At 45.4% G+C, this 23,545-nt stretch overlaps 1 protein-coding gene across 1 annotated transcript; it reads right to left on the bottom strand.

Annotated features, from left to right (window-relative positions):
• Positions 1 to 20,451: 20,451 nt before the first annotated feature.
• Positions 20,452 to 21,945, bottom strand: LOC142748311 (nodal homolog 2-A-like). The gene is made up of 3 exons (XM_075855406.1): positions 21,660 to 21,945; positions 20,747 to 21,465; positions 20,452 to 20,604 (listed from the first exon to the last, which is right to left on the bottom strand). The coding sequence occupies exons 1-3, from the start codon at positions 21,943 to 21,945 to the stop codon at positions 20,452 to 20,454; spliced, it is 1,158 nt and encodes a 385-aa protein (XP_075711521.1).
• Positions 21,946 to 23,545: the final 1,600 nt, after the last annotated feature.

Below are 23,545 nucleotides of genomic sequence, written 5' to 3'. Positions count from 1 at the left end.
TCTGTATATTATCGTGACACGAATGTTAGACATGCTGAGACTATTGTTCTCAGGGATCACCTGCTGTGTGTGGGGAATCCACGGCACGGCAATACACATCTCCAAAACGGCATTATACATAACTCTGTGTACTGCAGTGCGAGATATGCTGCCGCCAGGCAGTAACAGGCTGCCTGCCTCTGCTCTGCGATCTCCTCACTCTCAGTACAAAGGGTGGAGGAGGAAGCATGCTCAGTACACACTGAGTGCTGTATTAGGGCAGGTTTACACCTGCGTTGGTCTTTCCATTGTTCTACGTCAGAGCAGTAGAATGACGAATATACCGGAAGCGGCGGTATTTCCATTGTACGATGGACACCACCGTTGGGTGGCTGTCAGGGTGTCTGGGGTTTTACCAGAAACAATAGTGCAGCATACTATACTAATGTTTCCGGTATTTTCCGCTGGATCTGCGACAGCGGCCCCTAATGTAGCCTCCAACGCAGAGGTGAACAGGCCTCTAGAGAATAGGGTCAGATCCTGTCCCTATTCTCTGATGCACAGTGCATGCTGTACAGCAATCTATAGAGCTGTCGTTCCCAGCATGGTTCAACAGTTTTATAGAAGATGTCTGCCTCCATAAAATAAATAAGAATTAAAACTAAGCAAATACACAATCAGAAAATAAAAGTAAAATATATCATTTAATAAATACTTTTAATTAATAAGTAAAAGAAAATAGCTATACATTTCCTTTCAGTTTCTGATTATTGATCGGAACTGAAGTTTCAATCGTCAGATTTTGGGGGGGAAAATTCAACATGCCCTATCCTTTGTTTTCAAAGAAGATAAGTCGCCGTCAGAGGGACCTGATATCAGCTTATTCTCCTCTTCCAAGACATGCTTGCTCAGTTTCGTTGACTATGCATGTGTATGGGAAGCTCAGGAGGAATAGCGGTCGGCCATCAGGTATAGAAGGTGTATGGCAACCATTAGTTTTAATGTTGTAGTTACTAATGTCAAAACATAATTGAGGATACAGGGAAATTCCATGTAAATAGCTTTCAGTTGGTTATGTGAACAAGGTAATAGGGCACAATAGTATCTGACATGGCGGGTGCCAAGTGTTGCATCAAGGCCATGGTGCAGTAGTTGTATTCCATGGAAGTCATTGGACACATTGATTGAATGAAAAAGAGTCCAGTAGCTGAAAGTCAATAACAGGCTACAGGTGATATTACACGGCCCGACGTGGGTCGTGTAAACAAGCGCCGATCAATGAGACATCGTTGATCGGCGCTCATTTGCTCCTTTCACAAGAAGCTAGTATGGGGCGGAGTGCTCGTTACTCCGATCGCTCGTCCCCATACATTTTTATCATGTCGGCAGCGCATCTCCCTCTTTAGACAGGAGATGTGCTACCGACAATGATAATCGTTTAGGCATTTAAAACGATGCAATCAGCCGATCATCTGCTGATCTCGCCATGTATACACAGGGCAATTATCGTGAACGAGCGTTCTGTGAACGCTTATTTGCCCGATATTAGCTGGTGTAAAAGGGCCTTTAAGCTGGCAAGATCTTATATATCTTTTAAACAGTCTGATAAGTGATACGATATTTAAGGTATTGGAAAGTTTGATAAATGTATGGATATGTGATTGTACGAGGGTGAGGATACAGCAAATATTCCTGCAATTTAAAGAGGTAAAAGGGGGGCCTATCTATGCCTAATTTGAGTTTTTATTTCTTGGCTTGTCACTACAATCAATCCCTGGTGCGCTGGAACCAGCATGGTTAAAAAATTAAAATTTTTGAATTTTTTTAAATATTATAATATATACAGTATTTGACTAATGAGACACTTCACAAGAGAAAGCAAAAATGCTTTTGAATGTGGAAGAATAATTCATTTGTTTGGGACTTTGAGAAAATATGTACTTGGAGGAATTTGATTTTATAACAGATAAAATATTTTGGGAAAGCAGAGGATTAAACAAAATTTCAACATTGGTGGTAGGTGATACCTTAATGTCTATTAAATATTTATAGGTTGAATTTAATAGGATCACTTAAAGAGGCTCTGTCACCAGATTCTCAAATCCCTTTCTCCTATTGCATGTGATCGGCGCTGCAATGTAGATAACAGTAACATTTTTTTTTTTTTTAAAACGTTCATTTTTGGCCAAGTTATGAGCTATTTTATATATATATGCAAATGAGCTTTGAAATGGACAATTGGGCGTGTTTTTGTTCGTATGTCCAACTGGGCGTGTATTGTGTTTCTAACTGGGCGTGTTTACTTGTTTTACTAACTGGGCGTTGTGAATAGAAGTGTATGATGCTGACGAATCAGTGACCAATCAGCATCATGCACTCCTCTCCATTCATTTACACAGCACATAGTGTTCTTACTAGAACGATGTGCAGCCACATACACAAGTGTCCTGATAATGAATACACATGACCTCCAGCCTGGACGTCATGTGTATTCAGAATCCTGACACTTCTGAATCTTTTCTGTGAGATTTCCAGAAAGGGAAACGAAATCTCGTTTACCTCGTAATCCCGTGAGATTACGCGTGGCTTGCTGGAATCTCACAGAAAAGATTCAGAAGTGTCAGGATTCTGAATACACATGACGTCCAGGCTGGAGGTCATGTGTATTCATTATTAGGACACTTGTGTATGTGGCTGCACATCGTTCTAGTAAGAACGTGATGCTGCTGTGTAAATGAATGGAGAGGAGTGAATGATGCTGATTGGTCACTGATTCGTCAGCATCATACACTTCTATTCACAACGCCCAGTTAGTAAAACAAGTAAACACGCCCAGTTACAAATACAATACACGCGCAGTTGGACATACGAACAAAAACACGCCCAGTTGTCCATTTCAAAGCTCATTTGCATATATATAAAATAGCTCATAACTTGGCCAAAAATGAACGTTTAAAAAAAACAAAAACGTTACTGTTATCTACATTGCAGCGCCGATCACATGCAATAGGAGATAGGGATTTGAGAATCTGGTGACAGAGCCTCTTTAAAGAGGACATGTCACTAGGTCATATAAGATGAACTAGTTAACTAACCTGAATAGCGCCGTCTTCAAGATTCCTGTTTTTTTTTTTTTATTAGCCCCCTCGCCGTTCCAGAGATGGCCCACTGTTGTGTTGGCTACCTATATGGTAATTTGCTGTACCCAACGGGGTGGAGCTTCCCTGCCTCTGATGCTGACCAATCAATGAGGCACCTTGAGGGTAGTTCACGCCCTGTTAGCTAACTTGCAAATTAGCATAGAGGGGGCCAACACAACAGTGAGCCATATCTCTGGAACCAGGTAGATAAAAAAAATACAGGTATTTAAAATTAAGGATATTTTAAAAGCAGTTAATAAGAAATTGTAGATCGAAACATTTGATATGTAGAATATATTGATGTCACAGAACAATGTAAAGAGTATTTTATCTCAATTATATAGGGTGTAGTTAAGGTCCTCCTTGAGAAATGATGAATTTCTAAATAGACAGCAGTGGCAAATTTTCATAGGGGCACTTTGGGCAGCCATCCCTGGGCCCAAGGTCTTTATTATACACCTGATAAACTAGCAAGAATAGGTAGTCGAATGTCAGAAAAATTTCCTAAATGTTTGAAGGGACTGGTGAACTGATATATTTGCTCTGGCATTACTTAAAGCTGTCCATACATCTAAGATAGTGAGTGACTGCAATGTGGCTGATCAATCGTCTGCACGATCGTTTCTATGAATGATCTCACCAGCAACAGTAAAAACGAAACATGTCAGTTTAAAAATAATCTAGACTCCCTTGGGCTTGCGCACAATGGCAAATGATCGGTCAAATTCGGCCAATCATGCCATACAGAAGTCGTTTCGGCCGACTGCAGCAGAAATTTTCCAACCTGACCGATCATATTTTCGACAGATATCTGCTGTCAGCCATGTTGGACGATCGTTTGCATTAATTTTACAAGCAATGTCAGCCTAAATGGCTCAAACTTGTGTTTGTGGTGGGTTTTTGAGCCTACAGTGAGCCAGAACAGGAGAAAGGAAGGCCACAGGTCATCTGTAGAAATACAGTGCATTCGGAAAGTCTTCAGACCCTTTTACTTTTTCCACATTTTGTGATGTTGAGGCCTTGTGCTAAAATAAAAAAAGGCATGTTTTTCCCTATCATTCTGCACTCAATACCCCATAATGACAAAGTGAAAACAGAATTTTAGAAATTTCGGCAAATTTATTAAAAATGAATATCTCAAATTTCGCATTGAGATAAGAATTCAGACACTTTGCTATCACACTTGAAGTTTAACTCTGGGGGGGCCTCCCATTTCTCTAGATCATCTTTGAAATGTTTCTACACCTCGATTTGAGTCCACCTGTGGTAAATTCATTTGATTGGACATAATTTTGAATTACACACCCCTGTCTATATAAGGTCTCCCAGCTGACCATGCATACCAGAGCAAAGCCAAGACATGAGGAGGAAAGAACTACTTGTAGAGCTCAGAGACAGGATTGTGTGGAGGCACAGATCTGAAGGTTCCCAAGAGGACAGTGACCTCCACCATTCTTAAATGGAAGAGGTTTGGAACAACCAGGACTCTTCCTACAGCTGGCCGCCCCACCAAACTAAGTAATGAAGGTAAAGGGCCTTGGTAAAAGAGGTGACCAAGAACCCAATAGTCACTCTGGCTTAGCTCCAAAGATAATGTGTGCAGATGGGAGAAACTTCCAGAAGGTCAACCATCACTGCAACACTGTTTCCTTCTGGCCACTCTGCCATAAAGTCCAGATTGGTGGATTGCTGCAGTGATGGTTGACCTTCTGGAAGTTTCTCTCAACTGCACACAGGATCTTTGAAGCTCAGCCAGAGTGACCATTGGGTTCTTGGTCACCTCTAATACCAAGGCCCTTCTCCCCCAATTACTTAGTCTACTGGAGCAAGACCAGTCAGAAGAGATCAGGCCTGCATAGCTGGAGGAGAGGACGGTGTGGCAACGGGGACAGGTGGGTGTAGCACTATGTACAGGGGGTGTGGGGTGCTATCTACAGGAGTGTGTGGCACTATCTACAGTGGGGTGTGGCACTACCTACAAGGGCACTGTGGCACTACCTACCTGGGCACAGCAGCACTACCTACATGAGCACTGTGGCGCTATCTTCATGGGCACTGTGACACTATTTACATTGGCACTGTATGGCACTTTCTACATGGGCAGTGTGTGGCACTATTGACATGGGAAGTGTGTGGTATTATCTACTTGGGCAGTGTGTGGCATTATATACATGGGCAGTTAGCAATATCTACAGTGGGCAATGTGGCACCATCAACAGGAGCAGTGCGGGGGACTATCAACAGGGAGCACTGTGGAAACACTGTGGAACTATCTACAGCGGGCAGTATGGGGCACTTTCTACAAGTGGTACTGAGTGTGGCACTATCTATTCTGGTTTCTACACTAACAGTAGTGGACAGCACATATACATTAGCCTAGCCCTTTTTTGTTTATCAGAGCTTGTAATATAAAGGGCTAGGCTGGTGGATAAGTGCTGATGACTACTGGCAGCGTAAATACCAGAGGGTTGAGATAGAGGGTTTTAGTTTGAAAAGTATGCGTTTGGAAACCCCCCAATGAAAATCCTGCATTTGCCCCTGGGTTACATGATTGCTTGGATGCCATTTAGTGGGAGGATTCCGCAGGGTCTAGCTAGACCCAGCACAGCCATATCAGTGACAATAGTCACTAGAACCGGGCTAATTTCCCCCTGTAACTGGGGCTGCAGTGGTGTCAAATAAAAAACAGTCCCCCAGAGTTTTTTTTTCTGAACATTGAGTGACATACCATAATATTAACAAAAATAAAAGGTAAAAAATTTTATATAATGAATGCACATAAAATACCCACCCCAAAAATATATTCCCCACATTGTCGTAACTCTAGCCCTGACCCAATTACCCTAAAAGAGACATGTAATATATCAAAACTTAAAGGGGTTGTCCAGAGAAATCAAACTCCTGCTTATTAACTTTATAAATATATATAATCTTACTTACCAATAGTGATGAATTTCGACATTTGTCCAGTCTTGCCAAACGGAACCCTGGTCACATGATCCCTGAAGCTCAGTAGTTCAACCACTAGTAGTTGCAACCTATCTGATGACGCGCCGACACGGCAACACGTGACCTCTACTGGTTTCCTACTGCTGTTGGTGTCGGAGCCTTATCAAACATGTGACCTAAAAGGGCTGGCTTAGGAAAGGAGCAGTCGCAGTTCCAGCCCATTTAGGTCACATGTTCTAATTTCTGTCTCTCTCCGCAAGAGAGAAGTCTAGCTCCAGACCTCCCAGTCAATTAAATAATAGCGTTATTAAAGCACGCATGGCTTTCGACTGAGAATAGTCCTCTTTGGAGAGTACTTGGTGCGAACCTATTGGTCATTTAATAAAGAGGATGGGGATTAGGCTACAGAAACCAGAGGGATATGACGGCATGACGGGATATATATTTCCGAAGCGCCCAAGTCCCACCTTCAAACAGGAAGTGAAGTAGTGTATAAGCCGCAATATCGTGGGTAAGTTACTGCTCTTAAAATATGTTTATTAGCTAGCAAAGGACGTATTAACACTAGGTAAGTATTAACACTAGGGAAGCATTTCAGATGTGTTTCGGGAGTTGTTTTTTTTGTTGGTGGCCGTTGGAAACCCCTTTAAGGTAGGCAATGATGATCACGAATAAAAGGTCTATTTTAGGGGAACACTATATATTACCATAAATAATTAGCTAGAACCTGAAAAAGCATATTTTTTTTACTATAATTTTCAAACTATAAGCCTAAAAATTCTAAATACCAAAAAGGATGTGTATAAAAATAATGAAAAAAGAAACCTGTGTTGTTTATGAAAAAAATGTCACAAAAATCACTTCGCTAGTCCAACAAATAAAAACGTTAGAGCAGTTTAACGCATTGGTAAAAATGTCTAAACGGTATCTAGTCCTGAAGGCTCAAAATAGCCCGGTCCTGTACCAGTTAATACATTCTGCCAAATTCCCCCACAGATTACAGCTGATTTCTGGGAGACACAGTACTAGGACAAGCAGCGATCAGCTTATTGTTGAGGGACCCTTCTAACAAAAAAGGATTGTCAAAAGCAGACAACCCCTTTAAGAATAAATATTTTGCCCATCTTTGCCTTTAACGATCCCTTTTTGGCAGAAGCATCCCGTATCCCCCGATGGGGAGATTATCACAAAGATATGCTGCTGCTGGGACCTTAAATAAACGTCTGTAATCTGTAGTGGATCAGGGCAGCAAGTGTTCCCTTTCCCTGCAACGCCTCAACAGGGGAATTTCAAGCATTATCCATTGAAATCAATGGGCTGTCTTCTTTATGGGCCCTCCAGAGTGGGAAACACTCTTTGTAAATAATAGATGAGGGTCCTGAATTCACTTTGAATTCCCTAAAAGGGTATTTGAAAATGTTTTTTTTTAAACAAGACAATTCATTTAAGGGTTTATATGGATGATGTCAGGTCCCTAGCAACCATGTTCCTTACACATAGTTACATAGTTGACAATGTTGAAAAAAGACAAAAGTCCAATCTATAATCCCACCATGTTAATCCAGAGGAAGGCAAAGCCCCCATGAGGTTGATGCCAATTGCCCCATTAGGGTAAAAATTCCTCCCTGACTCCCTGACTCAAAATATAGAATATAGAAATCAGAATAAATCAATGTCCCATCTCCAGAATCTACTACTCATAACCTGTAATATTATATTTTTTTTAAGAAAGACATCAAGGCCCTTCTTGAACTTGTTCAAAGAATCAACCACCACATCCTGTGGCAGCGAGTTCCATAGTCTCACCGTCCTTACAGTAAAGAATTCCCGTCTGTGATGATGGTGAAACCTTTTCTACTCTGGACATAGTGGATGCGCCCTTGTTCTTGTTACAGGCCTAGGTGTAAAAAGATCATTAGAAATATATCTGTAGTGTCCAGTTATATATTTGTACATTATAATTAGATCGCCCCTAAGCCGTATTTTTTCTAAACTTAATAGCCCCAAGTTTGATGACCTTTCTTGGTACTGCAATCCGCCCATTCCCTTAATCACTCTTCTTTGCATCCATTCTAGTTCAGCCATGTCCTTCTTATACACAGGTCCCCAAAACTGTACACAATATTCCATATATGTGGTCTGACTAGTGATTTGTATAGAGGCAAAACTATGTTCTTGTCACGAGCATCTATGCCTCTTTTGATGCAACCCATGATTTTATTTGTCTTGGCACCAGCTGCCTAGCACTGGTTGCTAAAGGTAAATGTACTGTCCACCAATATCTCCAAATCTTTTTCAGTGGTAGTTGTACCCAGTGTTTTACCATTTAATGCATAATTGTAAAATCTGTTTCCATAGCACAAGTGCATATGTACACTACCGTTCAAAAGTTTAGAAATTTCCTTATTTTTGAAAGAAAAGCACAGTTTTTTTCAATCAAGATAACATTAAATTAATCAGAAATACACTCTATACATTGTTAATGTGCTAAATGACTATTCTAGCTGCAAACGTCTGGTTTTTTAATGCAATATCTACACAGGTGTATAGAGGCCCATTTCCAGCAACCATCACTCCAGTGATCTAATGGTACATTGTGTTTGCTAACTGTGTTAGAAGGCTAATGGATGATTAGAAAACACTTGAAAACCCTTGTGCAATTATGTTAGCACCGCTGTAAACAGTTTTGCTGTTTAGAGGAGCTATAAAACTGACCTTCCTTTATGCTAGTTGAGAATCTGGAGCATTACATTTGTGGGTTCGATTAAACTCTCAAAATGGCTAGAAAAAGAGAGTTTTCATGTGAAACTCGACAGTCTATTCTTGTTCTTAGAAATGAAGGCTATTCCATACAAGAAATTGCCAAGAAACTAAGATTTCCTACAGTGGTGTGTACTACTCCCTTCATAGGACAGCACACACAGGCTCTAACCAGAGTAGTATGAGAAGTGGGAGGCCCCGCTGCACAACTGAGCAACAAGACAAGTACATTAGAGTCTCTAGTTTGAGAAATAGACGCCTCACAGGTCCTCAACTGGCAGCTTCATTAAATAGTACCCGCAAAACGCCAGTGTCAACGTCTACAGTGAAGAGGCGACTCCGGGATGCTGGCCTTCAGGGCAGAGTGGCAAAGAAAAAGCCATATCTGAGACTGGCTAATAAAAGGAAAAGATTAATATGGGCAAAAGCACACAGACATTGGACAGAGGAAGATTGGAAAAAAGTGTTATGGACAGACGAATCGAAGTTTGAGGTGATTGGATCACACAAAAGAACATTTGTGAGACGCAGAACAACTGAAAAGATGCTGGAAGAGTGCCTGACGCCATCTGTCATGGTGGAGGTAATGTGATGGTCTGGGGTTGCTTTGGTGCTGGTAAAGTGGGAGATTTGTACAAGGTAAAAGGGATTTTGAATAAGGAAGGCTATCACTCCATTTTGCAACGCCATGCCATACCCTGTGGACAGCGCTTGATTGGAGCCAATTTCATCCTACAACAGGACAATGACCCAAAGCACACCTCCAAATTATGCAAGAACTATTTAGGGAAGAAGCAGGCAGCTGGTATTCTATCTGTAATGGAGTGGCCAGCAGAGTCACCCCCATAGAGCTGTTGTGTGAGCAGCTTGACCGTATGGTACGCAAGAAGTGCCCATCAAGCCAATCCAACTTGTGGGAGGGCCTTCTGGAAGCATGGGGTGAAATTTCTCCCGATTACCTCAGCAAATTAACAGCTAGAATGCCAAAGGTCTGCAATGCTGTAATTGCTGCAAATGGAGCATTCTTTGACGAAAGCAAAATTTGAAGGAGAAAATTATTATTTGAAATAAAAATCATTATTTCTAACCTTGTCAATGTCTTGACTATATTTTCTAGTCATTTTGCAACTCATTTGCTAAATATAAGTGTGAGTTTTCAAGGAAAACACAAAATTGTCTGGTTGACCCTAAACTTTCGAACGGTAGTGTAAGTACTTGCTGCGGTGGTGGGCAATAGATACGACACTGCGGTTGGTTTAATGGTTGTTTACTGTGTAAATTCAGAGATGGATCTCCTCCTCTTGGTTACAACATTCAACTTCGGGTGACAATTGTCCTCTGCAATGAACGCCAGAACACGGCCAGAAGATAACCACGGGCAAAAGGTTGGGGGCGTTGAAGGGTGTGGCTCATTGGCTGTTGGGCCTCCTCTGTATGAGAAAGTCTCTGGTGCACTGTCACAACTACAGGAGTCACGCTTCCTCGTCCTCGCTTAGGGAGAAACCAGTCCAGTACCTGTGCTCCTCTGCGTCTTCCTTCCCGGCTTTGGGGTGGCGTCCCAGGGTCTGGCAACAGGCCCGCTGCACGGCTGGACCACGGCACGGCTGTACCTCGGCACGGCTGGACCTCGGCACGGCTGGATCTCTGCACGGCTGGACCTCTGCACGGCTGGACCTCGGCACGGCTGGACCACGGCACGGCTGGACCTCGGCACGGCTGGACCACGGCACGGCTGGACCTCGGCACGGCTGGACCACTGCAAGGCTGGACCTCTGCACGGCTGGACGACTGCACGGCTGGACCTCTGCACGGCTGGACCTCTGCACGGCTGGACCTCTGCACGGCTGGACCTCTGCATGGCTGTTGGGCGGTTAGTGCTGCTGGCTGTTGGGCGGCTAGTGCTGCTGGCTGTTGGGCGGTTAGTGCTGCTGGCTGTTGGCGGCTAGTGCTGCTGCTGTTGGCGGCTAGTGCTGCTGATGTTGGCGGCTAAGGCTGCTGGCTGTCTGGGTGGCTGGTCCTGCTGGGGGGGTACTTTGGTACTCACTGCTCCCCTCACTTTATAGTACTGTCTCCTCCTGGTTCGCTGTTATGCTCCTTCCCCCCCTCACTCCAAGGCTGCCTGCCTTGATTCCCTGTTTGCTCAGTCTCCCTGCCGCTTCTCATCTCTCTCCGCCTCTTCTCCTTCTACTGCCACTCTCCAAGGCTGCCTGCCCTGATTCCCTTCTCCCCTCAGTCTTCCGGCCGCTTCTCCTCCTTCTCGCCGCTTCTCCTCACCTCCTCCTTCTCTTCTTCTTACCGCCCTTCTTCCTCTCCTCTTCGTGCCCATGCTCCTGCTTGCGGTCCATCTTCACCTCCTCCCTCCTCCGTTCTCTGCGCGCCCTTTCCCTTACTTCCGGTTGCGCGTCCTCTTCCTTCCGGCCCATGCGCGCCCCTCACTTCCGGCGCGCCTCACAACCGCCGACACCGTCCTGCTCCGGACAAGTAAGTCCTCGGGGGTATTGATCCCCCTTACACTTCCCCCCTCGTTCTGAAGTGCAGTCCTCTGCACTTGTTCTTTGTAGTCCTGTAGATAAGCCGGTCGTTTGTTACGGCTACTTCTCTGAGGATACCGTAATCCGCGGTTCTCTTCGGGTGTTGATGGCTCCAAGGGCCCGGCTAACTCTGCTGCCTCTGTTGGCACTCGTTCCCGGGACGCCGAGGGGTCATCTGACGGGATCACCAGCCACCAGTCCTCTCCTGCAGCAGTCGGCAACGAACCCCTCTGCTCTTCTGGTCCTGGCGAGGCTACCACGTCTGGCATGGGAAAGGTGCAGGGCCGCAACGGGTTTCCGGTGTAGATTTCTACTCTGGCCCTGATTCCCTTCTGGCCGTACTTCATACACCGGGAGTTCAGGATCAATACGCTTAATTACCACATATGATCTTTCCCATCGGGGTTCTAGCTTACCCCCGCGTGTCGCTCGGCCGTTCCGGACCATTACTCGATCTCCAGGATGAAAGCTTGCGTGACGTCTAGCACGGTTTGGAGTCTTCTCTCTTACTCCAACTCTCTCCACCCTGCCTTTCGCGATGTTCAGATGCCTCTGGTGTTCCCGTACCCATTCAGCGGGAGACCTGTCCACGTGAGACTCTGGGGTCTCCCAAAGGAGCGCTAGTGGCAACCGACTGGGACGGCCGAACATCAGCTGATACGGGGTGTAACCCGTTGTGCGGTGCACGGTGTGGTTGTAAGCCCACACAAGGTCGTCTATGTACTCGGGCCATCGTTCCTGTTTCTCCTCCCCCAGGGTTCTCAGCAGACTAAGTAAGGTGCGGTTAAATCTTTCACAGGCCCCATTGCCTTGCGGGTGGTAAGGCATCGTCCTCGATTTCCTTATTCCATGGAGGGCACACAGCTCCCGGATGAGTTCGGATTCGAAGTTCGGCCCTTGGTCGGATAATAGTCGTCTCGGAAACCCGTAAGGACGAAGAACGTGTTTCCACAATGCAGTGGCTGTTGTTGACGTAGTCTGATCCCGGGTTGGAATCACTACCGCAAATTTGGAGAAATGGTCGACACAGACTAAGGCATACTTGTGGCCCGACGTGACTTACTGTATGGTCAGAAAGTCGACCGACAACAGCTCCAGCGGTTCTCCCGTTTTGGTGACCATCGGCTCTTCACACTGTTCAGTAGCCTTGTGCACCACACAGGTCGCACATTCTTCGCATACATGCCTGGTTACTTCCTCTAATCCTGGCGAGTAGAAGTGATTACGGATCAATTGAACCATTTTGTCCGCTGCAAAGTGGCCTCCCTTCTCATGCATCCACCTGCATACTGACTTCACGTCTGCCTTTGGTAACACCAGCTGCCATAGTTCTCGGTACTCTCGCGGAGACCACACTCTGCGGTACAGAACTCCTTTCCGCAGCTCCAACCGCTCTAATTGGCGGCCCAGGATCCGTGCTCGTAACGTCAGTCTGCTCCTCTTCGCCGGTGTTGGTCTTTCCCCTTGCATTACCCAGGCTGCGGCTACCCTGATGTCCGCATCCAGTTGCTGGCGACGCGCCCATTCAGTTTGGTCATACAGATCAGCCATTCCGGCAGATGCTTGGACCACTGTAGTGACCCTCTTGGTCCTTGACTCTGTCGAGACCACCCGCAGTGGGGGAATCTCGGTTTCCTCCTGTTCTTCATCCACCTCTCCGTAAGGGACTTCACAGGGCTGTCGGGACAGTGCATCCGCATTGGTGTTATCCTTGCCTGGTTTGTAATAATGGATCACGTAGTCGAACCGAGCCAACCGGGCCACCCACCTCTGTTCCATCGCTCCCAATTTTGCAGTATTTAGGTAGGCCAGTGGGTTGTTATCAGTGTAGATGTCCACCTTGCTGCCGGCTAAATATTCGGCAAAGAGTTCCGTCACGGCCCACACTATAGCTAAAAGCTCTAGTCTGAATGAGCTGTCGTTAGCGGGGTTGCGTTCTGTTGGTCGGAGACTGCGGCTTCCGTACGTAATGACCCGTTCGGTTCCCCCTTGCTGTTGTGCCAGCATGGCTCCCAGTCCTCTTAAGCTACCATCCGTGTATAACCGGAATGTTCGGTTAAAGTCAGCGAACGCTAAGATAGGAGCTGACACTAGTCTGGTCTTCAACTCCTCGAACGCCTGTTTTGAGGCTCCTGCCACTGTTCGGCGACACTCCGACTGTGACTTCCCTTCTTCTGCGTGGGTTTCCCGCACAGGAGTTGATTCAGTGGGGCCGCGATATTGGCGAAGTCCTGAATAAATCGTCGATAGTATCCGACTAATCCCAAGTAGGCCTTTACTTCCGTGGTGTTTTTCGGCACGGGCCACTCTTGCAATTCCCGCCCCATCCACGAGATGACCGAGGTACTTGATCTGTTGACGGGCCAACTTACACTTACTAGGCTTCAATTTGAGACCATACTGGCCCAGCCGCTCCAACACCACATGTAGGTGCTGGAGATGTTCGGTGAAGGTCTTGGAGAAAATTACGATGTCGTCCAGGTAGATCAGCACCGACTCGTAATTCAAGTCCCCTAGGCAATGTTCCATTAACCTCTGGAATGTACTAAGCGCGTTGGTGAGCTCAAACAGCATTCGGTTGAATTCAAATAGTCCAGAAGGAGTGATGAATGCCGTCTTCTCCTTGTCTTCTTCCTTCATGGGCACCTGCCAGTACCCACTGGCTAGGTCCAGGGTTGTATAAAATCGGGCTTCTTGCATGGCAGTTAACGACTCCTCCATCCGTGGTAGCGGATAGGCATTCCGATGAGTGCATGCGTTTAGCTTCCGATAGTCCACGCAAAATCGGAGGGTGCCATCCTTCTTACGTACCAGAACGATTGGAGCCGCCCACGGACTTTGACTCTCCCTGATCACTTGACCTTCCAACATCTTCTGTAATAGGTCCTTCACCTCTCGATGCAACGCCGGTGGAATATTTCGATACCGTTCCCTGATAGGTGGGTTGATTCCAGTGTGGATTTCGTGCTCTATAGTGGTGGTACACCCGTAATCCTCTACATGTTGGGCGAATACCCAGTCAAACCGTCGCACCAACAGCTTCAACTTTTGCTCAGCCTCTGTCGTTGGGGCCACTCCGTCCAGCTCCAACTGTTGCCACAGTCGATTGTTTGAATCCTGTTCTGGAGTAGGACCCTGATCCTCTTGCCTTGACCTTTCTGCAGGGCCTTCGGTATTGGTTGTAACGGACACGTCTTCCGGCCGGACTAACTCGATGCCCTTCAGTAGTGTGCCCGCTGAGATGACAATGGCGTTTGGGGTGGGATTCATCAGCCGGACTGTGACCATGCCTCTTACGATTCGACACATCGTTCTTCCAACCACCCACGCACTAGGATTCTCCATAGTCTTTACGGGTTCCACTACGACCAGGGCGCCCTTCAGCCGGTGGTGTGTTCCGACCATCAAAGGAACAGCGACCTCTTGACGGGATTGTACCCGGATTCCCGTCCTGCTTGGAGAGCGGATCATTCCAACTTGCCCCACCAGAGTCTTCCAGCTTGCTTGCCGTTGACACACCTGATGAACATGAAATAGGGTCCATTGTACCTTCTGATCAGACGCCAGACGCTCCCAATAACTGTCACCGACTTCGTTGAACATTAGCCCATGTATTTCTTGCAGAACATTCATGCCGATGATTACGGGCACACCTGTTCGAGCGCAGTTATGGACCACCACAATGCCGGCCCGCTGCAACTCTCGTCCAAACACCTCCACTGTTAGCCAGGTCACCCCTGCCATTGGAATCGGAAGGCTATTGGCTGCTGTTAGCTATATCCAGGGTGCTTCTAACCTCTGATGGTTCTGGAACTTGTCGTGGAATAGCTGGTACGTCATGGTCGTCACCTCGGATCCCGTATCAATCAGGCAGGGGACCTCCACTCTCCCAATGACGGCCGTCACAGCTTGGCATCGTCCCGTCAACAGTCCCCCTGTCCCCTCGTGGGCCTAACAGTGAATTGCCCGCGGCTTGACCCTCAGCGGCGGGAGTTCCTAGTTTAACGGCGGCTGTTCCCTTCTGGTCAACCGTTCCGCTCTGCACTCGCGGGCAAAATGTCCTGGTTGATCACAGCATCAACAACGATGAGGGCCACCTGGCGGCCCTCTGGATGATCGCGGCGTCAGTCTATCGGCCATCACTCTCAACTGTGCGACCTCCGTTTTCAACTCCCGGATTGCTTCCCGGACATCCCGGGCAAAATCTTGAAACCCTGATCCCGGTCGCTCCACTCCACCTGGCGTCGCTTCTGCAAGGCCGGTACATTGCGAGGCTACACTTGCTTCCCCAGCTTCCTCTCCATGGAGTTCCAGGACTTCCCTTAGCACATCGCCCATCGTCACCGTTGGTGTGGCTCTGATGAACTCCCGCAGCGTCCTCCTCCAGGTGCGGCTATCCAGACCGGAGATGAACTGGTCCCTTACAATCCGGTCGTGCTCGGATAGCGCCGCACATCCCTCTGGGTCGTTCTTCACCAACCGACTCCACATACCTTGAAGCCCCACCGCAAATTGTTGGAGGGACTCCCCATTCCTTTGCACCCACGTGTAGAATTTCTTTCGCAGATCAGCGACTGAAGTGACATCCCAGAATAATGAGTCCAGTCTATTGATAATAGCTTCTAGCGTATCACGCTGGTCCGCTGGTAGGACCAGTACTGCTCTCCTTGCGTCCCCCTCTATGGAATTGAGTGCTAAATCGGCTTGGTGGGCTAATGGCACCTGGAAAAAACGGGCGGCTGCCCGTACCCTCGCGGCCCAATCTGCAATAGGTACACTCTGTCCATCGAATTTAGGGACGTTCATCAGAGCAGTTCCCATCGGTATTACAATCGCGACAGTTGCGGCGGCGCCCCCGCTGCTTGATGGTTCCATCCTCTAATGCGGGTCTTGGATCCTGCCGACTACGCCAAATGTGTAAGTACTTGCTGCAGTGGTGGGCAATAGATACGACACTGCGGTTGGTTTAACGGTTGTTTACTGTATAAATTCAGAGACGGATCTCCTCCTCTTGGTTACAACATTCAACTTCGGGTGACAATTGTCCTCTGCAATGAACGCCAGAACACGGCCAGAAGATAACTACGGGCAAAAGGTTGGGGGCGTTGAAGGGTGTGGCTCAATGGCTGTTGCGCCTCCTCCGTATGTGAAAGTCTCTGGTGCACTGTAGCGACTACGGGAGTCACGCTTCCTCGTCCTCGCTTAGGGAGAAACCAGTCCAGTACCTGTGCTCCTCTGCGTCTTCCTTCCTGGCTTTGGGGTGGCGTCCCAGGGTCTGGCAACAGGCCCGCTGCACGGCTGGACCACGGCACGGCTGGACTACGGCACGGCTGGACCTCGGCACGGCTGGACCTCGGCACGGCTGGACCACTGCACGGCTGGACCTCTGCACGGCTGGACCACTGCACGGCTGGACCTCTGCACGGCTGGACCTCTGCACGGCTGGACCTCTGCACGGCTGTTGGGCGGCTAGTGCTGCTGGCTGTTGGGCGGCTAGTGTTTCTGACTGTTGGGCAGCTAGTGCTGCAGGCTGTTGGCGGCTAGTGCTGCTGCTGTTGGCGGCTAGTGCTGCTGCTGTTGGCAGCTAAGGCTGCTGGCTGTCTGGGTGGCTGGTCCTAGTGGGGGGGTACTTTGGTACTCACTGCTCCCCTTAATTTACAGTACTGTCTCCTCCTGGTTCGCTGTTATGCTCCTTCCCCCCCTCACTCCAAGGCTGCCTGCCTTGATTCCCTATTTCCTCAGTCTCCCTGCTGCTTCTCCTCTCTCTCCGCTGCTTCTCCTTCTACTGCCACTCTCCAAGGCTGCCTGCCCTGATTCCCTTCTCCCCTCAGTCTTCCGGCCGCTTCTCCTCCTTCTCGCCGCTTCTCCTCACCTTCTCATTCTCTTCTTCTTACCGCCCTTCTTCCTCTCCTCTTCGCGCCCATCCTCCTGCTTGCGGTCCCTCGTCACCTCCTCCCTCCTCCGTTCTCTGCGCGCCCTTTCCCTCACTTCCGGTCGCGCTTCCTCCTCCTTCCGGCACATGCGCGCGCCTCACTTCTGTCGCATCCGCGCGCCTCGCAGCCACCAACGCCGTCCAGCTCCGGACAGGTAAGTCCTCGGGGGTATTGACCCCCCTTACACATAGCCTTACATTTATCCACATTAAACCTCATTTGCCATTTATCCACATAAAACCTAATTTGCCATTTCTCTGCCCAAACCTCCAGCTTACCCAAATCCCTCTGTAGTATTCCATTATCCTCCTACGTGTTGATTACTTTACAGACCTTAGTATCATATGCAAATACTGAAATTATACTCTGTAAACCCTCTACAAGGTCATTAATAAATATATTAAAAAGAAGAGGGCCCAATACTGACCCCTGTGGAACCCCTCCGGTAACTGTGACCCACTCTGAGGATGTACCATTAATAAACACCCTCTGTTTTCTATCACTCAGCCAGTTGTTAACCCCATTACACATATTTTCCCCCAGTCCCAGCATTTTAATTTTATAGGCCAACCTTTTATGTGGCACAGTATCAAACGCCTTTGAAAAGTCTAGATATATCACATCCACAGCCTTACCCAGGTCCAGTCTAGCGCTTACCTCCTCATAGAAGCTGATCAAGTTTGACAGGACCGATCCCTCATAAACCCATGCTGATGAGGTATTAACAGTTTATTTGTATTAAGATACACGAAAATAGTATCTCTTAGAAAACCCTCAAATATTTTACCCACAATGGAGGTTAAATTTACAGGCCTATATTTTCTGGGCTCACTTTTTGACCCCTTTTTAAATATTGGCACCACATTTGCTATGCGCCAGTCCTGTGGAACAGACATGGTCATGATAGAATCCTTAAACACCAGAAATAAGGGTCTGTCTATCACGGTACTTAATTCCTGCAGAATGTGGGGGTGTATACCATCTGGACCAGGTGATTTGTCTATTTTAGTGTTATTTTAGTGTGCAGCGCCGCACTTCTTGCTGCGTTAAGCAGGTGACATTTAATGAGGAATTGACTTTATCCCTTATCATGTCGTCTGACATTGGATTTTCATGTGTAAATACAGTACAGAAAAAGGCGTTTAATAGGTTGGACTTTTACTCATCGTCCTCCACTATAATACCCAGATTCTTTTTGAGAGGGCCGGCACTATCAGTCTTCAGTTTTTTAATATTTATGTATTTGAAAAATATTTTTGGTTTATTTCAACTTCCTTTGCCAACGAGTCTCTCTGTTTCAATCTTTGCTGCCTTTATTTGTCTTTTACACAACTTATTTTTTTCTTTAGAATTATTTAATGCCTTGTCACTACCGTCTGGCTTTAGCAGTTTGAACGCTTTCTTTTTATCATTTATTGCCCCCCTTACTGTTTTATTTAACCACATTGGTTTCATCATGCTTGTTTATTCCCATAAGATATATATTTTTCACAGGACCCACTTAAAAGGCTTTTAAAAATGTTCCAGTTAGTTTCTGTATTTTTATTTTTGAGGACCTTGTCCCAATTTATGCCCTTAAGGTCATCCCTTAGCCCATGAAAATTGGGCTTTCTGAAGTTTGGGGTTTTTGTAGGTACTCTACCGAACATCTTTTTAAAGGCTACATGAAAACGTAAAAAACCCACACGGTTCTCCTATAACCGCTAAGAGCCAGTATCTGGCAATATTGTTTACAGAGGGCTTCAGGGTAAGAGATCATTTTAGAGATCTGAACTGGGCCAATTTTAAAGTGAATCTACAGTAGGCTATGTTCACACAGAGTTTTTTGCAGGCGTAATTTCTGCCTCAAAATTCCGTTTGGAAGTTTGAGGCAGATTTTCCTCTCCCTGCATGCAGATTTTCGCAGCGTTTTTTGCCCGCGGCCATTGAGCTCCACGGGCATAAAACGCAGCGAAATACGCTTTCTCTGCCTCCCATTGAAGCCAATGGGAGGTCAGAGGCGTAAACGCGAAGATAAGGCAACCGCCCCCACCTCACATTGAAATCAATGGGAGGCATTTTCGGGACGTTTTTGACGAGTTTTGCGGCGCGGTTTCCGCGTCAAAAAACTTGTTACAAAAACTCAGTGTGAACATAGGCTTAGACTGTTATATTTATGTGAGCTGTTAAACCTTTAGTAGACCTGGATAAACCCTTTACGTCTATTTCATGATTTCTGAATTAGCAAATATTATATCAAAACTTAACCCCAGTATGCCAAACCCATATCACACTCATGTGGTTCCAGGAAGCCAAGATAAGGATAGTATTTCCCTCATGTCCCATTATGTCAAAGGCAGGCAAAGACACGGCAACAATATAGTTTGTAGACTCCACTCAGCTTAGTAAACTTCTGTGAGTGCGACATGGGGACGATATTTGAGGCACCTGCAGTGAAGCCTGAATGTACAGAATGCATGCATTAAATATAGATTTGTGGAACAGAGCTTTTGCTGGTGACCTGCATTCTGTGTATTACGTTCTTTACACTAAGTACTACACTATACATTAATAATCTGTATTAAAAAATAACTGTAACACTACATTACAGAAGCTTAGCTAAGATGTGTGTCTGTAAATAGGATTGTTGACTGTTACCAATGACAACCAGCAGAATTGTGAATGCAGCTCTGGGGTATAAGATCAATACAATTATAATAATATATAATCTGTAAAATGCTGCTCAAAGGTAAACTATTCCTATCATTAAGCATGAATGCATATGGACAATAATAAGGCAACACAACAGATCATTTTTAAATTAAAAAAAGTTTATTTTATATAAATTAAAATGTGCACATTAGATTTATACATCATTATTTTAACAACAAAAGAACATTTCCTCTGTATTTTCTTCAATTATTAATATTTGTGGTATATTTTTTGCCATATGAATTAATAATTAACATGCAATTTATTACAGTTCACCATCTGTCAGTTTTCCCCTGTATCTTTTGTTGTTTCCATGTTCAGATGACTCTTGAATATACCCTGCTTCAGACTTTTGTAGACCACTATTCTAATATCTATCAGGCTTGCCGATAGTTAAGAAGCCTCTTGATTGCAAGTGGACCCATATTAGGCCTTATATTCTGTTCACATGTATATATGTATACATCCTCAATGGCATCCACATTCTTCAACAATCATATCTTCATGGTGTTTCATCACAACATCTCCCTCTTCAGACATCAACATGGACAAGGGCCTCATCTTCACAGGGACGCAGGAGGAGCATTCTACCCTCTCCCAATCATACATCTTCACCAAACTCTGCAAAACAAAAATAAAAGACATCAATTTTTTTTATTAAAACAAAAACTAAATTTATACATGTATCACATTTTCTGTATTGTGCTTTATATCATTCTTAATATATTGTTTTAGCTAACTGTAGAAAAGAGTTGAAACATACCTTTATGTAAGCATGATTTGTTGGCTTGAAGATCTCATTCAAGGGGATTGGGCAGGATCCCTCACACCTGTAGGCATTGAAATCCTTGGGGTAGATAATCTGTTTGCCCCAACCTATCTTTTCAAAGTCCACAATCATGTTCACCCTTCTGCATAGTGGGCTTTCTTCTTCAACATGTCTGGTGGGGAAGTTGTTCATTATGAGACTGTGTTTGGAATTTCTGTTCTTCCTGAACCTTTTACTATCACTGTCTCTCGTGTCTTCTGTTGCCACTACATACTTGGAAGTCTCCACCGTCTGGATGAGGTTGGGATGTTCATTAAGGGTATCCAATGGTTTGTATTTGGTAAATACCACAACTACTGCTTTATCTGAAGATATATCTCCACAGCTGGTCTCTTCATATGTCTCTGACATGCCATTTTTCTTAGAGTATTTTTCAGTTCCGAAAGTGATGTCCTGATGAAGATAATTGTTCAGCAATTCAGTAATGTTGAAGACTTCCCAGGAGTATTCAGGTGTAAGAGATGAATCAATATGAAATAATCCCAAGTAGACCTTCTCTTGGCCATTTTTACTGTGATAGATCTCAATTTTTGTGTGGTGTTTCTCCAAAGATGGGAGATGAATCCTCAGCTCGGCCAAATTTATCTCATTATTTCTCGATAAAGAGGACATGTCAAAAGATAGTGCCCAGGTTTTGTCCACTTCAGAGCAGCCTAAGAAGGACACAAGACAGACAAGGTTATTCACTGAGGTATACAAATCCTGACAAAACTAAGAATTTTGTTTTGAAGTTAAGCACTAAATCTGACTCAAGTAAAAATTTAACTGTAAATGAGTTTTGGTGTATAGACAAGGCCGACATGTACAAATAGGTAATACAATATATGAGTGAACAATCTGTACTTACTTTTGACCGTGAGGCTTAAAATGGATTCAGAATCTTGAAGAACAGAATATTTCAGGCTGGATAGATCTGTCTTGTTTCCCATGATGAGGGTCTGGTAGAGTTGCATCATGAATGGAGAATGCTTCATATTCTGGGAATGCTCTTTTCCAAGAAGACTGGATGAAGCCTTTAATCTATAGTTAGATTGTTGAAGAGGAATCCTGCCTATTTTTCCATTGAGAGGAGCAGGAATTCCCTGAACCAAGGAAATGGCTGTGAAGTATAGGATGAAGGTCAACCAGGTCATCTTGTACAGCGATTCGTTAGAGTCTCTTCATATGTTCTGTCTCGTCTCAGGAGTTCTGTCTTAAAGGGAATGTGTTGCCAGAAAAACATGTTGTTTTTTTTTAAATTAAACATTTAGTGTGTGGGTGATTAAACATTGTTCAAATTTTTTTAATTTTTTTCACGAGTCAGGAAATATTATAAATTAATTCTAATTTATAATACTACCCATTTTTGGTCACTAGATGGAGCTATTCCCAAAATTGCAGCTTTGCAAAATTGGGTAAAAAGCCCTCGCTCTAGTGAGCTCTCAGCATCCCCCCCTCCTTTATCCTGGCTAGTGCCGGGATAAACGAGGGGTTTGAACGGTGTAACCTCCTACACTGTGTGTCGCCATTTTTTGAGCTAACACACAGTGTAGTAGGTTTACATACAGTAGTAAACACACACAAACACGAACATACATTGAAATCTCTTACCTGCTCCTGCCGCCGCGGCTCCCTCCGGCCCGTCCGCTCCGTTTGCTGCCGCTGGTCCAAGTGCACAAATCCGGAAGCCGCGACCGGAAGTAGTAATATTACTGTCCGGCCGCGACTTCCGGTCCACAGGAAAATGGCGCCGGACGGCGCCAATTTCGAATTGGACTGTGTGGGAGCGGCGCATGCGCAGTTCCCACACAGACGCCGTACACTGAAGTCAATGGGACGGGAGCCGTTCGCAGTCCCTATGGGACTGTGGCTGCCGTATTCCATGTCTGTATGTGTCGTTAATCGACACATACAGAAATGGAACAAAAAATGGCAGCCCCCATAGGGAAGAAAAAGTGTAAAAATAAGAAAAAGTAAAACACAAACACACAAATGAATATAAACGTTTTTAATAAAGCACTAACATCTTTAACATATAAAAAAATAATTTGTGATGACACTGTTCCTTTAAGAAGCTCACCAAGACTGAACTGAAGTCTTCAGATTTCCTTCACTTTTTATGCCTGGATCAAAAGCTTCCATATTCACACCTGTCACGTTTCATGTTAGTAACACCTTCTTCAAAGACTATAATTGTCAAGGTCAGGTGACAAGTCTTCTATGTTATGTTAAAGGACATACAGAGAAAATCCTATCTGGCAAAATCTTTATGTAATGTAGAGAAATTTAAGTATCTACAGAAAGGCTGGATTTAAAGGGGTTTTCTTATCTTGGACATTTATGGCATATCCACAGGATATATTTAGGGAATGTACGGCACTCCGATAAATGGTGGTGCTCGAGTAGGACTCCACTCCTTGATAATATAAATACAAGAACTCGGCACTCAGGTACGCTGTGAAACAACTTGTGATTTTTATTATGCAATCCACATATTTATAAACGTTTTCGGCCACATAAGGTCTTCATCAGATAATTCGGATTACCAAGGAACGCAGCAAAATGAGAAGACTCTAAGACTTAGTATAATGCTCTCTAATACGCAACATCCATTGCTGTGGTAAATGGCACCATTTACCACAGCAATGGATGTTGCGTATGAGAGCGATATACTAAGTCTTAGAGTCTTCTCTTTTTACTTTGTTCCTTGGTAATCCGTATTATCTGATGAAGACCTTATGTGGCCGAAAATGT

The sequence above is a fragment of the Rhinoderma darwinii genome, chromosome 3, assembly GCF_050947455.1.
Source record: "Rhinoderma darwinii isolate aRhiDar2 chromosome 3, aRhiDar2.hap1, whole genome shotgun sequence".
NCBI lineage: Eukaryota > Metazoa > Chordata > Amphibia > Anura > Rhinodermatidae > Rhinoderma > Rhinoderma darwinii.
The sequence above is the reverse complement of the archived record's forward strand: the minus strand, read 5'-3'. Positions and strand labels throughout refer to the sequence as shown.

Bases quoted from the DNA above. Each gene is read 5' to 3' on its own strand.
- LOC142748311 (XM_075855406.1), bottom strand. From the start codon at position 21,945: ATGACCTGGTTGACCTTCATCCTATACTTCACAGCCATTTCCTTGGTT. The intron at 21,466-21,659 runs GTAAGTACAGAT...TGTCCTTCTTAG, and splicing joins TTTAAGCCTCACGGTCAAAA to GCTGCTCTGAAGTGGACAAA. The intron at 20,605-20,746 runs GTATGTTTCAAC...TTTGTTTTGCAG, and splicing joins CAAATCATGCTTACATAAAG to AGTTTGGTGAAGATGTATGA.